Source organism: Peromyscus leucopus, chromosome 23 (assembly GCF_004664715.2).
Source record: "Peromyscus leucopus breed LL Stock chromosome 23, UCI_PerLeu_2.1, whole genome shotgun sequence".
Taxonomy (NCBI): domain Eukaryota; kingdom Metazoa; phylum Chordata; class Mammalia; order Rodentia; family Cricetidae; genus Peromyscus; species Peromyscus leucopus.
This window is the reverse complement of record NC_051082.1, coordinates 45,221,587-45,247,462: the sequence shown is the minus strand read 5'-3', so window position 1 is coordinate 45,247,462 and position 25,876 is coordinate 45,221,587. Positions and strand designations below refer to the sequence as shown.

Here is a 25,876-nt window from a genome sequence, read left to right as displayed (position 1 = left end):
AATGCTTGGTAACAAGAAACTCCCAAGGCACCTTATATGTATGTGGGGAGTGGGATGGGTGTATGCCCAAGAGTGTGCATGCAGCCCAGAGGTGAGTTTAGAGATGTTCCTCTATCTCTGCACCTTATATTTTGATAGGGCCTCTCACTGAGCCTGGAGCTTACTGATTGGCTAGGCTGGGCAGCCAATGAGCTCCAGGGATCCCATCCCCTACTAGAGCTGGTGTTAACAGACCTTTGCTGAGACCTTGTGCTCAGCCTTTTTCCAAGGGTGTGAGGGATCTGCTCAGCACTTGCTTGCACATCACTTTATGGACTGTGCCATCTCCCCAGCCCCCCAGGTACCTTTCCACGAGAGCTGCCTGGCTGTAGTCTCACCATGAAAGGGATTAAAAATAAACTGCTCTCCACCAGCTTCATCATGTAGAACTCCAAAGGCCCCCAAGCAGGGCATCTGGCCTAATTTCATGTTCTACTCAACACTAATGATGCTCAGTCTGCCGAGTAATAATTCACATTGAAAATAGACTCTAGGGAGCTCTGTGACCCACCCATCATGGTTTTGGAGGCTGAGTCCCACCGAGCCTTCGTATTAAGTACATCTGACATAGGAAGTCGGTGGCCCACAGTCAGATGCCACTTTCCATATCATTGAAAACATCGCTTTGCAGCTGCCAAGAGAGTAGACACAGACATGGGAAGTGGTGGCAGCAAAGAGACTATCACCATGCCAGCCAGAGCCAGGTGGGCACACAGGAGGGGTTCTGGGAGGACGCAGTGGCATCTGGCCCCGCAGAACCAGAAGGCAGAGGTGCGTAGGAAGGAGCAGAGGAAGGTACAAGGCCTCCAGGTCCAAAGGCTGGCTGTGACCCTGGTCTGCCTTGCACTGGCTATGGAAGCCAAAACCTGGCCTGAAGAGCACTGGCTTCATAGCACAAGGAATTCAGTTCTATCCCCAGTGCCGAGGAGAGAGGCAGCCTAGCTCACCTGGGGAGTTCCAGGTAGGTGAGGGACTGTCTTGACATTAAAAGGGGGAGGGGGGCTGGAGATATGGCCCAGTAGGTAAAGCTTCTTGCCATGTAAGCTCGAGGGCCAGAGTACACAGTAGTGTGTCTGGGACCCCAGCTTTCCTGTGGTGAGATGAGGGCCAACAAGAAAACCCCCAGAAGCTAGCCTGGCAAACACAGGGGCAAACAAAAGACGCTGTTTCAAACACAGTAGATAGTGAGGACCAACACCTGCGGTTTCCATTGATCCCCACACACAACCCCAATGGTGGGCAAACATGCCTGTGTGCACACTTGCACACACTCATAAGCAAAGGTTGTTTTTAAGGTGGACAGTGCTTGAAGAATGAGACCTCCACTTGCACACACACGTATCTGCACACATACACACAAGAGAATCCAAATGCCACTTTTGACTGTTCTTTGAACTCGTCTGTGAATTGAGATTGGCTTTCAGGGAGCTGCGTTAAATATATTAATGAGATGTGGTAAAAGCACCTATACAGAGAAGGTGCAGGGCTGAGCTCAGGGTCTCCTTGGATGGGCTGGGGACAGATGGTCTGCTGGACGCCTATAGCATGATGCTGAGGAAGGAGAGGGACACCCCTGGACTATATAATACTCCAAGTATCAACACTCCATGTCCTTCAGAGACAGGTGTGTCTGTCCGCAGGGGTTAGGCTTGGACAAACCCAGTCAGCCATATGATAGCCAGGAAACAGAAAGTCTCATCCCTCCCAAACTAGCTGGATTCCAGTGTGTGTGTGTGTGTGTGTGTGTGTGTGTGTGTGTGTGTGTGGAGAGAGAGAGAGAGAGAGAGAGAGAGAGAGAGAGAGAGAAGCTCAGGGCATCTTCCAGTACACTTTAATCAATATTCCATCATCACAAGAGCTCTTGTGGCATACAATGTCAGGATGGGCATGTCAACGTCAACTTGGTCCTACAAATGGAACATCCATGGATCCGCACTTCAAACATGTATGAAAAATAAAATATATAATATTTATAGCTTTATAAATTTCCCCACTGAATCACTTTCTCTTTAAAATAAATTATGATATATGATGTAGCCTGGAGTCACTAAGCAAGTAGCAGCCAAATGACACCCGTTTTCTCCAAAGTTCTGGGGGGAAATACTCGGTGGGGGCAGTCAGATGCTCACAGGAACCAATGTGGCTTACAAAACAAGCTCACTCTTCACAGTGGGCTGAGCATCAAAAGAATATGGGAGGCTTCTAATAGCTGTTCGTTCTTTTGTGGGGAAGAAAGTAAATCCCCACACCACACCGAATGTTGTAGAAGCTGCAAATGAACTTTTGGCACCAGATGAGAAGAGCAGCTTTTCAAAGCCAACCCAGCGATGATCCTTAGAAGCGTGGGTCTGAGAGGTGGCAGAGGGGAGGAGAAGGCTGTGGGGGACCTTCCCCATGGGTGGTCTCTGCTTTGGGGATGGCAGGGATTGTCTGGGCAGCCGGCCCCCCACCAGCTGCGATTCCCTCAGAGGGAAGACCAGAACGCACAGGAACACTGAGGGAGAGACCATTCTGCGGATGGGGGTAGCGTCTTTGCGATGTGTTCAGTCAAAAGCAGGGATGTGCACACACACAAGGGACGCAGGCCACCCCAGTAGGATGGCCACACAGCCATCAGAGGGGACAAAGAGGAAGCACACACGGGATACCGAGGATCCGAAGCACAGGTAGGGCTGGGCTCCACTAGCATTTACAGGGGCTGGAGGAAGGGCCCACAGACTTCAACAGAATCCCAGCAGGAAGTGGCTCGGGACTCTTCCGGAGGGATCCTGGTACTACCCCGCCTCCCCCGAAAAACCGACAAAAATCAGAAGGAACAAATGAGCCTAAGACAAGGGTGGCCACACAGCCTGTCTTGGAGGTTTCCTGGGAACAGGCTCTGGCTCTTTCTGTTCAGGCCAGAGGTTTTAGTTGAACTGGGGAGTAGATGGCCTTGAACTCCCCAGAACAGCCCGATCTTGGCCTCCTGGACAGGGAGAAGGGAGCTACAAATCCAGGAGACGTTCCTCGCACGTCTCCACAGGCCACTTGGAAGCCCCTCCAAACACATCGACATTGTTGTCCACCCACGGGATGATGTTTCCAGGCATGTTCGTGGAGCAGTTGGCGATGTTGATGATTTCTTGCGCCCGGAGGACACGGTCCCATATGTTGAACTGGCTAAGCTCTCCGACAAAGGCCTGTGTGGCATCAAATCTGCCTCCCACGGTGTCCTGGAGAATGGAAACAAGACACTTAGGGGCAGGCTCCCAAGGAGAAATGGCCTCCCGACTCTCCATCAGGGAAGCAAGATGGAGAGAACCATGGGTTCTACAGGTCCTGAAGCTCCATGGCATTTGAGGTGTGGGAAATGGCTTTACTCAAACCACCTATTTTACATAGGGGAAACTGAGGCAGAAAGGAAAGACAGTTGCCTAATGCCTGACTCAGCCCCTTTCAGGGGAGAAGTAATGGAGGAGATGAGGAAGGAGGCCATGAATGAGATGGTGATCCCTTAAAGTGCTTAATGATCACCAAGCTAGCTCTTCCCTGCCCAGGACCAGCTGGCTTCTTTCCTGCTCCTCACCTAGATAGTTTCCTGAATCATCTTTCTCCCCAGTTCCCCCGCAGGTACCCTAGGTGCAAATGCAGGCACTCACAGGGACACTGGAGATGCCTTCCTATAAGGCAGCTGGACCTGAGTCACTAGATGACCCTGTGACTATAAGGACACTCCCACACCTCTTTGTCAGATACTACATTGCAGTGTCTTCGGCTTTGCAGCCAGGGAGCTTCCCCATGGGGCTGGCTGTCAGGACACAGTGGCAGGGTCTGGGAGAGAGATACCTTGGGCAAGAACAAGGGGATCCTGGGTGGTTGAGCTGCACAGCCCCCTTTGCAGATTCCCTGAGGGAGTACCCACCTGCTCCTGCCCCAGGATGAGCACACCCCCAGGCTTGATGGGGTGCCAGGGTGCCAGGTTCTCCCCAGTGCCGAGCTTCTCCCCGTCCTGGAATGCTTCCCACATGCCATCTCGAGTGGTCCAGGTGATACAGATGTGGTGCCACTTGCCATCACTAACAAACAAGGGCAGCTGTGCGACCTGTGGGTATCAACATGCAGGTGAGGACTTGCCAGGGCCCAATCCCACAGATCGCTCCAGGGAAGGGAGTGGACCATCACCTGGAGTCCTAGGGCTCCTCTTCTTTCCACTACCCAGGATTCCTGCTGGGCTCCCCCTCCCTGTCTTGTGAGAGATACAACCAACCTTTGCATGTGGCAATCTCAGGACATTGGGCATTCTTGGTTCTGGGTCTGGCTACAGACTGACCCTCCCATGCTAGCCTTGTGCAGGACCTGACCAGTAACACTCAGGGACCTGTGTGTGTACAAAGCCTCACCAGTGCCAAGGGAAGGGCAGGAGGCTCCATGCATGTGTCTGTCAGCATAGTACAGAGAACATACAGACCATGCACATACAGACCCCACACTCAACTACGGGAACCCCCTAGCAGCCTGTGAGCACTAAGCTAAGATAGCCCTGTTGTTACTGTTGGTCTCCTAGCAACCTGAAGTCTCCCTCTCAGGAATTGAATGTTTACAAGAGGTCTAAAGGGAGAGGAAAACAAGGCTCTCAGGCACTACATTGTTATTTAGAACAATAAATCCTTAGCTCAGGAAAGTTGTCTCTGCTAGAAGACTCGCAGGCTCACTCCACTGCACAGAATTTTCAACTTCTCCAAGGTGCTCCCTAAGTAAGCAAACACCTCCCAGTGACAGTTTGACAAAGATCACAGATAGACTGGGGTCTCCTCTGTGCCAGTCCCAAATGGAGGCTGGGCTTGGGGGGCGTGTGTCTACAGCAGGGGCAGCCCTTTAATGCTTGACTAAGGACATTCTTTTATTGTGTTGGATTTGACTTTAGGAGCAGAGAGACACCTTTGCTGTGTGCCCCCAGCTGGCTTTAAACTCACAGCCATCCTGCATTATCTTCCCAGTTACTGAGAGCCCGCCACGGAGCCCCACTAGGTGGCTGAGTGACCAGAGGCTCCAGATTAGTCTTTCAAGGAACCATACTCCTGAATGCCTATGGAAATGGGGCATCTGCGCTGGGAAAGGCCAGACTACAGAGCAGCCGAGAAGAGCAGCTGCCAGGGGCTGGGCAGGCGCTGGCTGCAATGGTGAATGAGGGAATGTGGCAGAGGGCTGTTCTGTATTTTTATTGTGGTGTGATTATACAACTGTGTGCATTTGTCAAGGCCAGCTAAAACTGAAACGTTCACTTCAAGGGTCAGTTTTGCCATGTGTAAGATGCATCTCAATACATATGACCCCTTTGAAGTGTATGCCTACACTCTCACATGGGTACCCTCAACCAGAGCATCTGGAGAGGAACCACGCGGGCTGCCCCTGCATGCGGAGTCCGCTTTCCTACCCCTTCCGCTCCTTCAACATCTGGATCCTCTACTGCCTCTTGGCCAGACTCAGAGCCCAGGTCTCCATGGGCTGCAGATTCGCTATGCCAGCCCCCATCCCACTGCCAGCCCTCTGGAGTGGGAGTGCCTCCTCCACACTGAGGAGATGGTGAAACAGGTTACAGCTGGCCAGGATCTGCTCTGTGTGACGCTGGCGGACTTCCTCCAGTGCCGATGCCCTTGGACACCAGGGTGAAGTTCGAGCAGGCCTCGCTCACCTTGTCATTGATGAGGAGCTCGATGGGATTATTACCCCACTCTATCAGCACAATCTCATTGGCTTGCCCAGGCACAGCATAGGAGAACGGCGTGCCGATGCCCGGGGAGGCGCTGGACCGCAGCCACAGGCAGATGGTGAAGGCGTACAGCTCGGGCAATGTCTTCTTGATCTTGCCATACAGGTAGTTTGTGCGGAGAGGAAGGGACACTTTGAATGCATCTGGTGACTTGAATGCGCTGTTGCCTGGGTAGAAGGAAAAGAAGCTATAGCAGGCCAGCCTGGCCAAAGTACACCTCATCAGGACCCATCACTCAGGCAGACCCAGAGCACTTCAGCTCCTGGTCAAAGGGTCCAAATCCAGCAGCCCTAGGGAGAGTCCTTGCCTCCTGGATGCTTACACTCGGGTGGGGAAGACAGACCAAAGCCAGTAGAAGGGAAAAGGGACAGGGAGGCAGTGATGTCCGTGGAGGACAGTGGTGGGAGGGAGACTAAAGGGTGGATAGAGAATCCTGAGGAGCCTGGGGCGTGAGAAGGGCCATGGGTTTGGGCCCCCATGCGCAGCCTGTTAGGAAAGAGGCCTCGGGGCTGGAGAGCTAGCCCAGCTGCTAAGCACACTTGCTGCTCTTCCAGAGGACTTGGCTTGGATTCCCAGCAGTCACATGACAATGCACAACCATCCGTATCTCCAGTTCCAGGGGTTCTAAGCCTCTCTCTGGCCTCCACAGGCGCTGTACAAACACAGCATGCATACGTATATCCAGGCGTACCCACAAAACAACAAACATTTTCTTTTAAAGAAGTCTCTTCACCCCCTTCAATCTGTGCAAAAGCCTTGCTGTGTAGCTTGTTGCCCAGGCTGGCTTTGAACTCCCAATCCTCCTGCCTCCGCCTAGCAAGTAATGGGTTTACAGATGTGTACCACCACAGCCTGCAAGGCTTCTTTAAACCCACAAGGAAACAACACAAAAACAAAAACACCCAACTCTGATCCTTTCTGATGGCCATTTTCTAGCCTCACAGTCGCGATGGCTAGGAACTGAGTCTAGAGAGAAACTGGATTTAATTTTCTTTTTCTGTAAAGCCAGGAAAGTCTTCCTCGGCTGAGTCTTGTTTCCTCCTATCTTTCCTGGAGCTCTCAGCCCCTCTGGCTTCTTCCATAAGGGCAGGCTTGGAAACCCCAGGGACCAGGGCTTGGAGGAGGAAATGTCTCCTGGGCACACGAGCACTCGATAAACACTTGTGAGCAAGCCAGCCTGCTTTACTTGTCACCGCAAGTGATTAGCACTGCTCAGGTGAAGGCATCCGGCTTGAGGTCTGGACACTACAGCTTTACTCAGAAGTGGCAGTTTGTCTCAGTCCCTGCTGGGAAACCCTTTGCCCCTAACATGACCTTTCCTCCTCAAGATGGGCTGCATTGCTGGACTGTTTTCTGTAATGCGGAACCAGGGGCAGACAGATACTTGCAAAGGTACCCCCACCCTCAGGCTAACACCTAGCCAGACCTTACCGGTAGTGGTGAGACCCCCGCCATCTCAGGCTGTCCTCAGTACCCAGCACCTCTGAAGCCTTTGCAAACAAATTCTTACATGGCATGTAACTTTTAGTACAGCCTTGATTTAAGCTCAAATTGATGTAACAGTTGTGTTGCCCAAACTTTGCAAAGAACTAATTAAAAGTGTACAAGTGTACAAGTGAAAGCTTTCCTTGTACACAAGGATCAGATCCTGCTAGTGAAGGAGACTCACTTTTCTTCACTCATCAACAACTACTTATTAAGCACCCCTAAAAGACCAGACAGCCAGACAACCTTACTCCATCATGATCTCCCAAAATGAAAAGTTCTAGGCCTTATCTGAAGAGGTCTCCTGCACAGCCCGGTAACAGAGTCGAGTCCAGGGTCACCTTTCTGGTCTCTCTGGGTTTTCCAGCTGGTATTTCTCATGCCCCTCTGGCTGTGTGGTCTCCCTGACTCATCCTGACCTCCCGTGGTAGGCATTCCTCCAGTCAGGCTGCAGACCTGCTGAGCACCTGTCCAGAGCTGGAAAGACCTGGCCATCTCAAGCACCCGAGGAAGTAAGCCAGAGTAAAAGCGAGGGCTTGCCCCTCATTGTGCTGAAGAAAGAGAGAGAGAGAACCAGACAACACCCTCTCCAACTCTGCAGCTTGTACTCTTGTGTTGAGGCTCAGAGAAACAACTCGTCCGAGATCACGCAGCTGTGGAACCAACAGGACCGGAAGTCCCTCTTTCCACTACGGACAGTCACCGTTGCTTCGTCTTCAAGTGGCTAACAGCCGTGTTCTTAATGAAGGCATCATTATCTAATAAGGAGAAATGGCTTCTATGCTTGCAGGTGGGCAGGCTTGCCAATTTAATAAGACTCAGGGTCCTTAATATCATTAGGTCGGTGACAACAGATAGGTTTAATTAGAGCTGGGAGAGCTGAGAGGCAGAGGAGGGGGCTCTAGCCTGAAAACTCATACCCTTTATTTGAATAAAAACAGCTTGGAGGTTCAGAGGAAACTTAGTTAGAACCAATTAAGGAATTAAAAGGCTTGACCAATAAATCAGAAACTGCAGGTGGTGGACAAGCCTAAGGAGGGGGGCAGGCAGCCTGGGGCTTTGAAGGGAGGAGGCTCTGCTCTTCTCGGTGCCAGTGCTGAACCCAACACCCAGCCAGCTGCGCCTGGCCAGCCAGCCTTTGCAAATGAATAGGTCTTGCAACCAAGAGAAATGGGCATCCTGGGAACATGGGTGCTGTGCAGAGTCAGCGGCTACCTGCTGGGCTCTGGATGGCTTCCTGCCCACCGGAGATAAAAGCCCATTTCTTCTCTGGGATCACTACCAACCTTCTCAGGTCTTCAGAGGTCAAAAGCATCATTATTGCCTCATCCGTACCTGCCGTGGATACCTGTGGCAGGGCTAATAGAAGACACAGAACCCCCAGGTAAGCTTATAACCGGATGCAGAATGAAGGACTCCCCAGAGCCTTCCTAAACTGGCCACATGGTTGGGGCTCGGCTGGATGCTTCCACGGAACCTGCTCGAGTTTCCACTCATAGTGAACTTCGGGGGCTGGGCATTTACATACCCTTGTACAGTGGCCACAGAACAGAATGAGCAGACACTCAGAAGTGCCCAGGAACAAATGGCTTACCAGATGGTCAGTTTCCTTTAAGGCTCATTCCAGAACTGAGTAGGTGGGACACAAGGAAAAAGTCTAGCAGTCCCGTGGGCACGTGGGGGTGGGGTGGGGGTTGGGGGTAGGTGGGGGAAGAGGTAGTCAAAGGGAAGTCTGGAATTGGGGAATAGATTAGCAATTAAGAACACTTGTTGATCTTGTAGAGGACCAGGGTCATCTCTTGGCACCCACAGGGTGGTTCACAATCATCTGTAACTCCAGTTCCAGGGGATCCAACAACCTTTTCTAGGCTCCGTGGATACCAGGTATAAATGTGGTATACATACACATGCAGGCAAAACACCCACATACACAAAACAATTTATATATATATATATTATATATGTATTAATATGTACATAAATACACATATATATGTATACAGTACACACACACACACACACACACACACACACACACAGTATGAAGAAGCTTAGTGGCTCCTCTGAACCACTGCTGTACAAGAGGCAGGCCCAGCATCCTGCAGCCCATTCAGCTGTGAGCTTCAGTGAGAACTAAGGGGCACAAATGTGGTTGCCAGAACCAGCATGGCTGGGCCTGAGCCCTGACTGCTCCTCCTGGCTGTGAACAGACAGGCTGAGAACACGTGGGAAAGCCATGAAGCGGCAGCTCCCGAGTAACTCTTCTTTTGGCCTGCAGTCCAGGAACTGAGGATGAAGAGGCTCGGGTCCACATCACAGTGACAAGTGTCTCAGGCTTCTTTGGCAAGTATCCATAAAGGATACTTGTCTGCCTGGGGAGGGAGCATTTCCTCATCCGTGAAATGGTTACCACATTCAGCACACCGCCTGGCATTAATTCTATTCTCTACCTCAGACTTCTACTGACTGTCTCCTGTTGGCAAGCTGACCACTGTGCCAAGCGAGACACACAAAGTCTCCTCTGGTTCTAGTTACCCACTTCAGTTACTTATTACTGCGTTCACTCCGTGGCCCCGAGTGTCCCAAGGATCTGCCATGATTGTGGTGGGATAGACATTACCCTCCCTCTTGTCAGACAAGAAAGGAATCCGAGGCAGTTGCTTTACCTCTGACAAAGGCTCGGAGACCTAGTGAGTCACCTAGCAGCAGAATAAACTGTTTTGAAAACTCAAGAATCAATGACAAGCCAGAGATAGTAGAGCATGCCTGTAATCCCAGCATTTGGGAGGCTGATGCAGGGGGATGGCAAGCTGAAGGCCAGTTCAGGCTATATCACAAGATGCTCTTTCAAGAAAACAAAACAAACCAAACAAATAACCAAAACAGAACCAAAGTCAAATAGGTAAGCCACACTTCTCATCCTTTTCTAAGAAAGGCGGGGGAAATAATAGAAAACAGGAAGGAGACACGGGAAACCTGGGACTCCTAGTGACTCAATAGCCCGTCAGTCCGTTCCCTGCTCCAGCTGACCTTCCTTTCATCACAAGAGTCACTGGACATTTTGCTATTGGACAGTCTCCTATCTGTCATGAAAAAAGAGCCTTTGTCAGCTTAGGGCATCTGAGATTATAATTCTATACCCTCTGCCACCAAACCCAAAACTCCACAGCCACCAGAGAGCTGGGGGTTGAGACCAGAAACTGAAGCATCTAGGACCCTTCATCTCTTCTCCCCTTCCATCTCTGGTGGGGAAATCTCACCCACCACAGCACGAGATGAGAAAGATAAGCAGAATCTGCTGTAATGACCAGTCAAAAAGAGACCGAACCGCCCATCTGGCAGGAGGTCAGAGGTCAGGCTGTTGATCCAAGCTGGTCCTGAGTTCCTTTGTTTTCCCCGGGGAAGGGCTCGGGGCCAATTCCTATGACCACTGTCAATCACCTTTGTCATTGACACAAACATCTGAGAATCATCTCCATGTCGTGCCACTACCACCGCTTCACGGCTGCCCATAAATGGAAATCCTTAGGTCTGCCCAATGTGGTGAAAAGGAGGCCACCCTCAGACAGAACATCAGGCACACGGCACGTACCACGCTCCAGCTCAGCCACCCTCTGCAGCAGCGCGTTCAGCGTACTCTCTGTCTTCTGCCGGTGAGCTGACGTCTCATTGTGGAGCAGGGACTTCTCATCCTCCAGCTCGGCCACCTTGCGCAGCAACTGCCTTTCCAGCTCCCCCAGCCTCCGCTGGAGCACCTCTCGAAAGTCGCTCGGCAGCCCGGCATTAGACGCGTTTGTGCGGAGTTGGAGCTTTGGAAGGGCGGGAGGGGGACAAATTCAGGCCAGTTGAATAAAAACTGTGGCACGCGGCTCCAATGACCCAACCACACAGCGAGAAGCTTCCAACGCAGCATTAAACTGTGCCAGTGGCTCAGAAGAGAACATTTTTACCGATACCTACCTCTTTTTTCTTTTTGGTAGGGAAAGGCTTTCAAAGTCAGCCAAAAATTACTTCGCTGCAATATTTGAAACTTGTGAATCTCACTTTCTCCTCTTGAAAAGCTGCTTTAGCCAACATCTATAATTCTATGTCAATTAAAGCCCAAAACACGGGCAGGATTTTTTTTTTTCCAAGCAATTAATCAATGGTACAGTGAGCTTTTGTCTAGAAATAAACAGGGTCCCCAAGTTCCAAAATGGCACAAGGGTGAAAGTGATCAGAGATATTCCTGGAAAATGACAGGCACAAGATGTTACTACTCCAACCCCCAGAAAGCTTTGTTTTGGGGGCTGTATCCAAATCCTCACTTCCTATTTCTCTTACTCCTCTGCCATCATGCCGGCTCAGAGGCAGTCTGCCACCCTCAGCCCTTGGCAAGCTCCCGGATCTCTGTGTCCCAATGCTCCAGATTATACATTGTAGAAAACAGGACCTGCCTCGTGCTGTTCTCTATTACAAGGGTTAAAATTAAATAATATGCCTGAGTCACATTTAGAACTCAAGAAGTGTTAGCTCTTAGTAATCCTAATGACTCATGGGAGCTACAGATGCTGGAGATACTGTATATAGCCATTATGCCAAAAGAAACCCTCCAATAATTTAGCAATAATTAACACCTGTAATTTAAACATCATTTTTTTGCTAATAGGTATTTTGATAAACGCTGTTAACAGAAATGTCCACACTTCTTAAACAGGGTGGGAAGTAGGACGAAAATTAATTGAAGATTTTTTTCCCCCAAAGTTCCAAACTGCACACAGGAGAAGATAGCGGGGTAAGGTCGGTTCTCCTAAAGTCATGGCGAAGGGCACCTTAAAAAAAAAAACAACGTTCTGACTCGATGAATAGAGGCGTCTTTGAGGCTAATAAGGGGCTTGTTCGCATTCTGGGGGCACTGGCTTTCCCCCTCCATTCTCCCGCATATCAGTCAAATCCAGTCCTCCCACATCCCGACCCAATTTGTCAAAGAAAACACCAGATGCCCAGGGGCAGCTGACCTCCGGCGACAGGCTCTCAAGCACTGGGCACAGCCGGCGGGAGCGTGTCCCGCTTCCGATCGCGGAGATTTGCAAGGAGAGGAAACGGGCTGCCGGGGTCACCCGGTATTGCCCTCCAGGCTAGGCCGTCTGGGTTCAACAGCCAAAAACCTCAGTAAGTTCACGTAAGTCTGGTGGGTATGTCCCCGCGCGCCGCGGGATGGAGATGGGGGTGGGGATTTCACCTTTCCCATCCGACAAGGGGACAGAGGAGGACAGCGAGAAGGGAGGCCATCCCAGTAAGGTCCAGAGCAGATGCGAGGCTTGCACCCCCGAACTCGACTCTCCCCATGGATGGGCGCGCGCGTACCCATTCCTCCCGCACCCTCTGTCCCACGATCCTGGGGCCACCACCCGCTAAATGGGATGCCCTTGCGCGCACAGCTACCTCGAGGCTCTCCAAGCGGTCCTTGAGGGTCTGCAGCGAGCGGCTGAGCTGTTCCACGACGTGGCCCGGGTCCCGCGGCAGGTCGCCCATGGTGTCCTTGCCCGTGGCCCCCGAGCCGCGCGCCTTGCCTCCAGCCAGTCCCTCACAGCGGGCCAGCTTGCTGGTGAGCTCTCGGATGGCCTCGCGCTGGGCACCCAGAGTCTCCTTCTGCTGCACGACGGTCTCGCGCAGCTGTAGCACCGCGGCTCGCAGCTCCTCCTCGGGGCTCAGCGTGCCGCCCTGCATGGGCATCGCGGGCAGCGGGCAGCCTGCGTGCGTCGCTTCGGGGGGCAACGCGGTGCACACGAAGCGACTGCCCGGTATCGGACTGTCCTGGGCTCCTCCCGCGGCCACGGCGAGCGCCACGCCGGCAGTCAGCAGCGCCAGCATCTCGCTGACCGGTGAGCGCTCACTTCAGCATGGGTCTCTGGGTTGCCGTCTGGGCGCCTTCGGGGCCGGCTACGTCTGTCGGAGCGCGGCGCTCTAGCGAACCGCGTGCAGCACGGAGCTGGTAGCACAAGCGCCGCCTGCCGTCGCAGAAACCCGCTCTAGGTTCCGGCTCGGAGCGCCGTTCTGGCCCGGCTTCTGCCCGCGCGCCCTTTCTTAAGCTTGGAGGGCGGGGCCTCTGGTGCGTGGGGCTCGAGCCGCGTCCTCTGATTGGTTCGCCCGCGCGCGTGTCACGCGGAGGGCGGGGCGGGGGCGCATCTCTAAGCGGCCAGGCGTCTGGGCTCTAGCGTGGGCCGTGTTCCCGAGGCGCGAGTGCGGGGTCCCCAAGGCTCCTTAGAAAAGGAAAACTGGAGTTCAAAACCGTCATAGAAAGCGTTGGCGGGCCTCGCTCAGGAGCGTGGCTCGTGGGCAGAGAAGCCCGGGGGACACCCTGACGCCCACGGTGAGTGGTGATGGCGCGGCTTCCGGCGCCGCCTGAGAAACCCTGAGCAAGATTCCACTTGCCAAGGAGGAATTCCCCCGGCGGGACTCGAACCCGGGTCTTCCACGCGACCCACTCCCGTGGCCCGCGTGGGTTTCTTCAATCTGGGCGCGGGAAGAAGCCGCACGACGGTCGCTGGCAGAGGCGGACAGTCTGGAGGCGTTTCCAAATTCCAGGTCCAACCCCGGAGAACTCAAGGGAAGAGAGGGAGAGAGAGAGACAGAGACAGAGACAGAGACAGAGACAGAGACAGACAGAGAAAGTTCAGGCGGGTCAGGAATGGGTCCTAGATAATACAAGGACGCCAACAGACCAACATGTTCACGGACGACATCCCTCTAGGCATGATCTTATTTATTTAGCGTGACCTCAGTTTGATGTGAACAACCAAACAGAGTCGATATGACAGTGCCCCATTCTTGCAAATGGGGGAGCCCAACAAATCCACTTTAAACCTGGAACCTGCATCATCAGATTCTTGGAGAGAACCTAATATTAATACTCAGACCCCCTCCCCCCCAAAGACTGGAGCAGGTATTTCAAAATCTTACCCATGGCCTACAAGTTCAGGGCAGTTCTGATCCACAGCTACAGACTGAACTGGTTTACTGTGAATTAAAAATGAAAATCTTTTTTCTCCCTCTTTTTAAAGAAATTCTGTTGCAAGGTCATTAATCACATTATCCATTCTACCAGAAACAAATGGATTTGTCACTTGTGCACAGAGGCTGAGGTTGATTCTGAAAACAAATTGTATCAAAATAAATGAAATTATTATGATAATATAAAATAGACTGCAGTGATTAATCTCTAGAAACCAAATTCTGACCTGTTTTGCACTTCAAACAATAGCTTCTGTTATGTAAATAGTTGTGGGGTTTTCAAGGACAGTGTTGTTAAATTATAAGAAAAGTTCTATTCATGAAAAAGCTCTTCAAGGATTAAAAACTACAGACAGGAAATCCAGTTTACACAGGATCCAGAGCAGAGGACAAGGGAAGCATGATGGTTCAGGTAAGACTGTTCACCAGTGGGAAAGGTGTGTGTGGATTGGGGCTCAGGTAAGACTGTTCATCAGTGGGAAAGGTGTGCGTGGATTGGGGCGGGGGTGAATAGAGGGCGAATATCTTTGTCTGCCCTCGACAAGAAGTTACTCCTTGTTAAATCTGACCTTGGGTCTATGATTTCTTCCTAGACCTTCTTTCTTTGGGTACTTGAAAATTCAAAAGTTCAAATAAATCTACGCATACACAGATTTCAATAGTGAAGGCAATGAGATCGATCGCAAAGCACCTTCCAACACAGAACCTTTAGATGATACTGTCAAGCACCGAATCCAGGCATGCCCAGAATTATCCAGAGATAGCCATGCTGCCTGAAGTTTCCACTCACAGATTTGATGTTCTTTCACGCGTAGGCCAGGGGAGATCTTAATTGGGTGTGACACTAGATTATTATTGTTCCTATTTAGCTCTCCAGTCCTTCCATGACATGGACTAATAATTCATATTTGCAACTACTTGAAGCTGAGGCTTGTCCTTTTAATAATTAAATCAAGTGTATTTCCAGAATTCTAATTTCCTCTTGACCAAAGAAGGCAATGTACAAGAAGACATAAAAATAGCATATATCCCCAAAATAATTGCTCTTAAATTTTTTACAAGAGTTTCCAATATGAGAAGTGATCAGTGAAGTTGCCAAACCCCAGATGGAAAGACCCAGGCATTGGGATGTTATTTTCTCTGGAGACAGTAAAATTAGAGGACTTATGCTATTTGGGGTTTTATTTTGTTTTCCTGGTACAATGGAAAAAAATCTGCTGGTTTAGGAATGAGGCGTTCTAGTCCCAATGCCAACTGTTACTAGCTAAGTGGTTTGGGGCAAGCCATTTTCTCCTCTTTGGACCTTGTAGGGAGGAGAAGGCAATTAGCATCAACTCTTTATGGCCCTTCTGGCTTCATTCAAGAGCTTGGTAGTTTGGGAAGGAAGGAACCATGCTTCCCTGTGATAAACATTACAGAACAGTGTTTTTCTTCTGTATGTGCTATGAACCGCCTGAAGCTAAGGCTGAGTATGGAAGGGCGAGCTCGTTGTGTAGACAGCAGGTAGACTTTCCTGCAAAGGAGATGCTGTGTGCCTGACAGCATGGGAGCTCTGCCTTGATTTCCTCACAGCACAGAAACTGTCTACCTGAAAGAACCCGCACACATGACTCATGCTACCCATGAGAATGGCCGTGCAAGCCACAGAGCCCAGGGGCCCACAGATTTTCTGCTACTTGAGAAAGTCGTGCAGATCTGCACAGTGAATCACTGCCACCTAATCTCTTAGTGTAACTGATGCCGCAGCATAGTAACCACCCACTCATTCACTATGACTGCTGGTCCCAGGTCAGCCGAGAGCCCAGTGTGGATTTAACCCATGTGCCGGGAATCCTGATGAGCTCATTCTCCCTCCATTTTATTGTCCCATCTGTTTGGCTCCCTGGTTCTTCTCACATGCATTTTTATCTTGGTCTTCGGGGAAATGTGCTAATTTCCACCATGGTGTCAGAGGAACCCATCTTATACAGTTTTTTTTTTTTTTTTTTTTTTTTTTTTTCTGCATTTCCTCCTCTCTTTCTCAGAGCCACTTGGGAAGTCAGGAATGAGGGTGTGAGCTCAGTAGCACAGAATTCAAGGACAGCTTCCTACAAACATGACTCAGGAACTGTCCTCGGTGCTGAGTTTCAGTCAGAGGGGAATTCAGAATGTGTGTGTGTGTGTGTGTGTGTGTGTGTGTGTGTGTGTGTGTGTGTGTGTGTGTATACGCGCGCGCGCGCACGCACATGGGATTCAGTGTGTGCATGCATGGGTTTCAGTGCTGGAGGTGCCGGAGGATCCTGATTAATCCCCTTTTATACATAAAACGCTAATACCCTTTTATGAGTGTATTTTCCACAAGACCAAACTGCCTGGTAAAAGTGAAAAGAGCTTCAGTCTGGAGTCAGGCAGTTCTTGTTTCAATCCCAGTTTTATAACTTGAGAGTGTGGCTTAGCCTCCCTGGACCTTAGTTTTCTCATTTCTAAAATTAAAAGTAAATTTATGAGCAAGCATTGTTTCTCGGCTTGAGTGAGACAGTGTTTCCGGACATGTTTAGCATAGAGCAAGCACACAATAAATGCTAATGTACTTCTCTTCACCAAAGCCAGACCAGAATTATATAAGTCCTATTAAAAACAGAATTAAAATTTCCCCTTATTCTGTACAATCTCCTTTAGGACTAAATACAGTAAGAGTCTGGGGCAGCACAAGCCATCTTCCTCTGAGAGATGACAAGGACTGAGAATTCCAGAAAAATGTACAGATTTCAGCAAGTAAAAGATATCTAACTCTGTGTGTGTGTGTGTGTGTGTGTGTGTGTGTGTGTGTGTGTGTGTGTTTAAGATAAATCATGGTATTATTGAGATTTTATCAAGTCAACTATTTTGCATCTATGCTAACTTGGCGTCTATGTAAAGCAACCTAACTGAAAGACTTTCTGTATTTAACATTTCAGCAAGTGAATTTAAATTGCTATGGAATCTGAGAGAGGCCTGCCCCTCTGATAAAGCAAAATTTCCTTTCCTCAGTGCATCTGGCTTCTCCCTGAATGATGTATCTCGGGTTTAATTTTGGAGCATGTGATAGGAAACATTGACTTTCAGAAAATGTTCCTGTGCGAGGGTGTGTTACAAGTGGGTAGACAGCCGTGGTTTGGGGGAACGGGTTGTTAATGTAACTATTGATTTCAGCAAACAAATGAAGGCTCGGTGGCACCTTCTGATTTCTAGCAATAGAATAAATCACTAGATAAACCAGGAATAACAGCTTAGCTCAGTTTCTAAAGGGAATGGATTCTGGACAGTGAGCTTGCTGGGGATGATGTAACTCAGTTGGTAGAGCACTCGCCTAATATAAAGCCCTGAGCGTCACCCCTAGCACAAAAAAAGACCCCTTGAAGTTGGCTTGCTTTGAGGAAATGGAAGAGCATAGTCTCTCAATTTCTCTATATTTGGAAACACTAAGGATAATACTTCTTTTATATGCCAGTTTAAAAGTTACAAAATTGGAACTGGGGAAACGGCTCGGACGTGGGGGAGGTGCTGAATATGCAAATGTGAGGATGTGAGTTCAAATCCCCAGAATCCAAAGTAGTGTGCCAGGGGAGACTGGAGATCTCTAGATGCTATCCTGGCATGCAAAGCAGTAACACTGCCTCAAACAAGGTGGAAAGTGATGACCAGACTTGAGGATGCCCTCTGACCTTCATACATGTGCTGCGCACGTACACACACACACACACACACACACACACACACACACACACACACGCATGAGGCAAAATTGACCTAATTGTGACGAAGATTGCAGTTCAATATCTCCTATCATTTAGGCACACAGACAGCTTGTATGAACATTTGACTTTTTAAAGATTTATGTATTTTTTGCTTTATGCATACATGAGTGTGCCTGAGTGTATGTGTGTGGACCACTTGCACATAGGAGCCCAGGTCAGAAACGGGTATCGGCTCCCCTTGCACTGTAGTTACAGGTAGCTCTAAGCTGCCGCGTGGGTGCTGAGAACCAAACCTGAGTCCTCTGCAAGAGCGGTAAGTGCTCTTAACCACTGAACCATCTCTCCTGCTCGTCTGAACGTTTGAAAGTCCAAGCTGGAAGCAATTCTGCAGAAATTTAAAGACTAGAAAACAGTTTAAGAAAGATTAAAAGGTGATAGAGCTACTTGCCAGCAGAGTCTTGGTCAAATTCCGGCCTTTGATCTTCTGTGAAAGTCTCTTCTCTCCGTATTACTTCTTAACTTATTCATTAACCCTGAAGATACTTTCCTTTTCTTCAAGAACAACTTAATTAAAAATGAATACAATGCCATCCGTTGCAATGGCTCATTTACTGTGATTCTTCCAGAACTCACTGAAGCATTCAATACTGTTGATTAAGTTTAGTTTGTATTAAACTTTCCACTGGGGGAGCTGGGCGACCGACTAAGTGGGTAAGTGCTTGCCTCCAAGCTTGAACCACTTGAGTTTGCTCCCTGGGACCCACATGGTAGAAGAGAACCAACTCCTACAATTGTCCTCTGATCTCCAAAGATATGCTGTACACACACACACACACACACACACACACACACACACACACACACACACACACAATGTTTTTTTAACAACCTTTCCACCATTGGTTTCTTTGTTATTGTATTCTTTTGATTCTCTTCTTTGCTTTTTGAGCCTGCCTCCTTTCCTCTCCTCCCCTCCCTCCTTCCCTTCCTCCCCTCCCCTCTTCCTCTCCCTCTTCCCTCCCTCTCTCTTTCCCTCCCCCTCCCTCTTTTCCTCCTTCTTCCCTCCCTCCTTCTCTCCCCTCCCTCCTTCCCTTCCTTCCCCTCCTCTCTTCCTTCTTCCCTCCCTCTCCCTCCCTCTTTCCTTCCTTCTCCTCTGCCTCCTTCCCTTCTTCCCTCCCTCTCCCATCCCCCTTCTCTCTCTCCTTCCCTCCCCCTCCCCTCTTTTCATCCTCTTCAATACACATATCCGTAGTTGAGTGGTCCATAGCTCTCTCATTTTTCTCACTAGCCTCTCTACCTTTACAATTTTATGCTTTTAATTACCTTTACTGATATGGATCTTTACTAGGCCGCAGGATATAATTAACCAAGTGTGCGTTGGCCATCTCAGGAATTCAGTACCTGACTCTCTAACTAAATTCATTGCACCCTTACCCATTCCTCTCATCTCTCTCCGGCGTTCCACATCTCTGGTATCATTAACACTTTCCACATGGTTCTGAACCCACTCTGTTTCTCCCAGTGTTTCCAATCCCAGTCCATTGCAGAATCTAATTCTTCTGCATGTCAGCCCCGTCAGTGCTGCTTCGACTCCGCTGGCTTTGTTCTACGCTGTGCAGTTGCCTCATAGCCATGTTCTCTATGCAGCATCCCATTGGTGCCCACATTTTCTAAAGTAATTTACTCTTATTCTCAGATACCACCAGTATCTCCCTAAGTACATCTGTAAACCTATTAATCTCCTTCATTCATTCCCAACCTTCCTGTTCTACTCTGTTTTCTGTTACACCCCTTGACCTACCCTTTAATCCAAATTAAACAAACTGATGCTTTTCACACCCAACCCACATACTTCCCTCCATGTCTAGAACAGCAAAACCCATTGGTCTTTCATGGCTCTATTTTACACATTAATTCTAAATAGTTCGCCTTGGGGTGGAGAAGATGGCTCAGCTGTTAAGAGGGTGAGCTGCCCCTCCAGAGGACCAAAGTTCAGATCCTGGTGCCCATGCTGGACTCATAACCACCTGTAACTCTAGCTCCAGAGAAATCAATAATTCTTTCTGGCCTCCATCAGCACCCACATATAAGTGTGCATGTGTACACAGAGACACATACATACACATTGTTAATAACACAATAATTTTAAAGTCCGCCTTGACTTTCCTCGGTCATAGTAAAGGATGATGGCTTACTGGACTCTGTCTTATTATCCAGGCCTCTGCCTCATTATCTTTTCTACTGGACTTTGAGTTCCTCATAGCAACGTCTGGGGCTGACAGATTTCGTTCTTCTGTCTTTTCATCAATATCTGTTGGATGTTATTCGCAACTCTGATAGTGCTGTAAGAAAGAAGCAAACGGTTTAACATACATATAATCTGTTCTGCGACTGTAGAGAAACATTCACCGCTCTCATGGAACTTGTATTTCAATAGAGAAGTTAGGAATTCGCCCTTGAAAAAGACAATGGAAAGGGTGACAGGAAGTGCCAGGTGCTGTGGTTTGGATACAAGACGCACCCCTGGCCCCACTCATGTGCCAAGCATTTCATCCCTAACTGGGTGGAGCCATTTTGGGGTGTTTGGAAAGTTGGGGAGGTAGAGCCATGCTTTAAGTGGAACACTAGGGGTGTCCCTTTGAAAGTTTTATCTTGTCCCTTCTGTGCTTTCTGGTTCCTGACCACCATGAAGTGAACAGCTTCTTCCTCCTCATGTTCCCATTGCCTTCGTGTTCTGTCCAAGCATGTGAAGTGGAGCACCCGTGAACTGGATCTGAGGAAACCCCAACTCAAGTCATTCCCCCACCCTAAGACCTCTCCTACATTATTTTTGTAACCACAGGAAAAGATCTAACATAAGGGGTATTGGAGCAGAAGGTGAAAGTGGGGACGATTAAACCCATGGGGAAAACAAGCTGTGTAGTTAGTAATCTCTGACTTACAGGCTTCTCTTCCAAATCTGTTTGCTGTTTCCAAGGATACCTCAAGATAAATTTATCTCATTTCTAGTAGGTACCACTCACCTATAATCTGCAACAAAGATAAGGTCATTGTTTTGACCAAACTGAATAGTAACAATATTCAGTTTTTAGCTGAGCTAGGGAAAGTGGGAATTTGTTTCTTAAATGTCTATGGACTTCATAGTTTCTGAAATGTCTCCATCTGTACATTAGGATGGAGGCACCCTGGTAATAGGGATGCAGGTCTAGCATTGCTAAGCCTGCATCTCTTTACTTTAACCCTCGGTGGGGGTTAAGGTGACATTGTAAAAGAGCAGACATCTCTCCCTGCACTGTCAGAGGTTCAGAGCCCAAAGCATATTTGAAATGAGAGGGTCTGAGCCAAAACAGCTTCTCCAGTAAAAATTAAATAATTTAAACCAACAGATTAGGATCAATGTAGCCTTGGACTTTGAGCTAAAAGACAAAAATTTTGTTAGAACAGGTCATTTTATTTTATTTTTTGAATATAGTATTTTTTAAACATTTATTCTTGCGAATTTCATGTAAGCATATAATGTACTTTGATCATATCCTCCTTGCCCCTTCCAGATCCTCCCAGGTCTGTCCCAGTGTACCCGCTCTCAACGTCATGTACTCTCTTTTAATCTTTTGAAATCACGCACCAAGCCCATTTAGCACTGACCCTCTATGCAGGGATGATATAGAGCTCACCAGGGGACCATACCCCTAAAGAGAAGTGACTCTCCCTCCACTAGCAGCCATAAATTGTCGATGTGAGCTGAAATTCACACTGCTGCCATCTCTGAGTCGTCTATTCCCCCTAGAATCCCGATGTTCACATGTAAGAGCATCTCTTCCTCGTTGCCCTGCTTAGCTTTAACTGCCAACTTGACACAGCCCAGGAGTCATCTGAGATAACCACCTCAGTTGAGGAATTACCTAGACCAGATTGACCTGTGGGCAGGTCTGTGGAGCATTGTTTTGACTATTAACTGATGTAGGAGGGCTCAACCCATGGCGGGCAGTCGTCATGTGGCCCTGAACTGTGTTTTTGTTTGTTTGTTTGTTTTTTAAAGAAAAGTTAGCTGAGTATAATTGGATCTGTAAGCCAGCAAGCAGTGTCCTCCATGGTTTCTGCTACACTTCCCTGACCTGGAAGTGAGTTCCTTGGTCAGCAGTAATGTTGCATGGGATAGCAAGCAGTCTGGCCTTTCGAGTTCTTGTCTTGATTTCCCTCGGTGATGAACTGTAACTTGGAATTGTAAGCTGAAATAAGCCCCTTCCTCCTCTAAGTTGCTTCTGGTCTGGGTGTTTTATCACAGCAGCTGAGAGGGAACTAGAGCCACAGCTGAGTGAGAAACACAAAGAGATGGCAGAGTGCGGATGGCTCGTCTGAGAGGAGCTGGACCGTTACCAGCCTCCATCAGGAAAACATGTTCCTCTGTGATTCAGATGTCCCGTGGCCATCCCAGCTCCTCCCTGGGCCACGTGAAGTGAGAGAAACCCTTCATGCGCACCACGGCTTTTGTTGCAGAGGCAGCTGCTCAGCCCCCCCCCCCCCCCCCCAAGTTCTTCTCTTCTTCTGCTCTGTGATTCAGTCCAGCTAATGAACAGCCCTTTTGAGCTGAAGGGGGTTGGAGGGTATTTCCCTTCAATTTAAACATCCCTAAATACATCCATTCTCCACATAAGGTTCTTTCCTTTTCAACAAAGAATCAATCTTTGTTGAACCTCCCAACTCAAATGAATCCTACCTTTTTATGGAAACTGATACTGTATTATGGTTGTTTTTAGGTCTAGCTTCCTGAACACTATATAAAGTGGTTCAAGGGTTTGGGAACAAAGGCATAATACTGTACTGTAGCCTTGAGTTGCTGAGCTTGACAGATAAGGTCAATTTAATGCCAAAAAATAAAAAATCCTCATGGCATATGAAAGCCGAAAGGATCTGAGTCAATGTGTGATATTTGAGGTCAAAGCTTTGACTCTGTTCTTTTTATTGTATCTCAATTTTCCCTTGCATTCTTTCCTCTAAAAAGAACTCTCTCAATTTCTAAACCCCAATAACAAAATAAATTTGCATTAAGTACATTACTCAGAGCTACAAACTGATGTTTCGACGTTTCATCTTCATTTTTTAAACCAATAAGTGGTATCATGAGTCCTGGTTTGAAAACCACCAAAGCCGCAAAGTAAAAGGTGCGTATGTGTTTGCTAGGGGCTGTGGCAGAGGTGAGCGGTGAGGTGGAGGAATTGCTGGTCCCTTCCTGATTGAAACCAACCCGAATACTTGACCTATTACATAAATACAAGTCACAGTACTGAGGGTTATACTGATAAACCCTTCAGGAGATACGATCTCAGTAGGTAACCGTGAGGGATAAAGACTATTTTTGTTTGATTCTGTGCCTCTACTTGACAGGGACTAGTGTACTGTAAGTGCCTGTCATAGTTAATATTTCTATTGCTCTGATGAAACACCATGACCAAAAGCAACTTGGGGGAAGGTTTGTTTGTTTGGTTGGTTGGTTTTTTGGCTTACATTTCCATATCAGAGTTCATTGTCAAAGGCAGTGAGGAGTCAAAGGCAGTCAAAGGCAGGAACTCAAGCAGGGCAGGAACCTGGAGGCAGGAGCTGATGCAGAGGCCATGGAGGAGTGCTGCTTACTGGTTTGCTCCTCATGGCTTGTTTTCATACAGAACCCAGGACCACCAGCCACAAAGGCTGGACCATCCCTCATCGATCATGAATTAAGAAAATGCCCAACAGACTTGCTTACAATAGAGGCTCCCTTCTCTCCAATGACTCTAGCATATATCAAGAAAACAAAATTAGACTTCTGTGGGAGCCCACAACTGACTCAGTTTCCCAGTTTGAATCTGAAGTCTATTCTGAGTCAACAGAGTTCAAGCTTGTTTGCTCCAGGGCTGTGAGAAAGTCCTGATTAGCCCACAAGAAGGAACACACTGTCTAGCTAGATGCAGGCTGCTGATGCCAGCCAGAGGTACATTGAGATAGAAAAGAAACTGCCTGCTCCTTGATGCAAGGCAGGATAGATAGTTGCTAAATGCCTGCACTGTGCCTTGTTCTACCTCTGTGCTTCAAGACTGTATATAAGCTGACTGTGAAGTAAACTCGGGGCTGTCCGGCATTGACCGGCAGACCTCTCGATCTTTTCTCTCTTCTTCATTGTCTCTTCAGTGCACACGCCTCTACCCAGCTACCCAGCTGAACTGTCGGCAGGCCCGACAGACACCACAGTGCTCAAATGTTACAGATGGGGCATGTGCTCTTGGGTCTAGGGACAATAATTTTTTTAAGATTATTTTTATTTGTGTGTGCACACACGCAAACATGCAGGTTCCCAGAGAGACCAGAAGAAGATGTTGGGTCCCCTAGAGCTGGAGTTAAAGACTGTTGTGAGCTGCTTGAGTGGGTGCTGGAAATTGAACCCAGGTTCTCTGCAAGAGCAGAAAGTGCTTTTAACCACTGACTCATCTCTCCAGACACACACACACACACACACACACACACACACACACGCAAATGATTGTACATGGGTATGGTGTGTGTGTGTGTGTGTGTGTGTGTGTGTGTGTGTGTGTGTGTGTGCACCACAGCTAGCTTGTGGGAAGTGTGCAGGCCTCTCACATATGTGGAGGTCAGAGGAATTGGAACTCTCTTTCCACTGTGTTCCAGGGATCAAACTCAGGTTGTCAGCCCCGGCCACCTAGCAATTTTACTGGCTGAGCATCTCACCAGCCCTGCTTCATCAAACATTATTCAGTGAAAGGGGTCCTGATGTTGTTTCTGAGAACTGCAAGCAAGGCTACTGTATTGCAATTCTGTGTTGGAAATGTCTGTATCCAAGACAGATAACAGAAGCAAACACCCTCCGATACTGACAGTTATTTGAGGAATAAGAGAATTGAGGCCTTGCCCTAAAGAAGGAAAGTCTTTAAGCTAGTTGTGGTGACTCAGGCCTGCTATCCTAGCACTTGGGAAGCTGAGGTAGGAGAGTTGCAGGTTCGAGGCCTGACTGGACTACCTAGTAAGTCTGCAGCCAAAATGAGCTTACACAGTGAGACCCTGGCTCAAAAACAACCAGATTGTGGTGAGATGGCTCAGTGATAGTGTTTGTTGCTCAGGCAATAAGGATTGGAGCTCAGGTCCTCAGAACCCACATGCATGGGTGTGGCTGCCTTCCTGTATTCCCAGCTCTTACAAGGTAGAGAGGGGAAACCCTGGAACAAGTTGGCTTTCCGGACGAACCTGCACTAGCAAGTTCTGGGTTCAATGAGTAGACCCTGCTTCAATGAATAAGGTGGAGAGTAATCAGCGAAGACTCACAGCCTCAACCTCAGCTCTCTACAGGTATATACAGACATATGCATATATGCATGCGTGAACACACGCACACATACACACATACACACACACATACAAAACTAAAACTCAATATAAACAAACTTTTTTTAAAGTAGGAGAGTTGAGGAAGGAGGAGGAAGCTTTAAGGGACATCTTTCCTGGAAAAGGAGTCAAAAGCAGATGTCTCCCTATAAAGATCCCCACTGGAGTCCACCTCAGCTGTTCTTTCTATGTCATTCAGCGTGGATACACACACACACACACACACACACACACACACACACACACACACATCACCGTAAATGGGCTGCTGGAATGTGAAGCAGAAAAGGAAGTGTTGGGGGAATCTCTGGTGTTGCTTACATCCCCTGTGCCATCATTCTGGAGCTACGGACAGCACATACAGGCTCTTTGGGGTGACCTGGGCTGAACAAGAGTTACTCCTGCGACCCTCTCCACCAAGAGACTTGTTTGCCTTCCTTGCCCAAATTAGAAGTGACCTCGCTGAAGCTCTGTTGAGTCCCTACTCACCACTGGTCAGCACACGTCTTTGGAAGACTAT

The 25,876-nt window shown here is 48.7% G+C and overlaps 1 protein-coding gene across 1 annotated transcript; it reads right to left on the bottom strand.

Moving 5' to 3' along the window:
* Positions 1-1,848: 1,848 nt before the first annotated feature.
* Nptx2 (neuronal pentraxin 2) lies at positions 1,849-13,324 on the bottom strand. Its single transcript, XM_028890301.2, has 5 exons — positions 12,698-13,324; positions 10,866-11,082; positions 5,711-5,955; positions 3,941-4,120; positions 1,849-3,251 (listed from the first exon to the last, which is right to left on the bottom strand). The coding sequence occupies exons 1-5, from the start codon at positions 13,124-13,126 to the stop codon at positions 3,024-3,026; spliced, it is 1,299 nt and encodes a 432-aa protein (XP_028746134.1). The 5' UTR covers positions 13,127-13,324; the 3' UTR covers positions 1,849-3,023.
* Between the last annotated feature and the right edge of the window lie 12,552 nt (positions 13,325-25,876).

What these genes read in the sequence shown, in the direction of transcription:
- Nptx2 (XM_028890301.2), bottom strand. Translation starts at nt 13,126, where the DNA reads ATGCTGGCGCTGCTGACTGCCGGCGTGGCGCTCGCCGTGGCCGCGGGA. An exon ending in AGCTCCTCATCAATGACAAG is followed by an intron (nt 4,121 to 5,710) that starts GTGAGCGAGGCC and finishes TGATACCCACAG; the next exon opens with GTCGCACAGCTGCCCTTGTT. An exon ending in TCATCCTGGGGCAGGAGCAG is followed by an intron (nt 3,252 to 3,940) that starts GTGGGTACTCCC and finishes TCCATTCTCCAG; the next exon opens with GACACCGTGGGAGGCAGATT.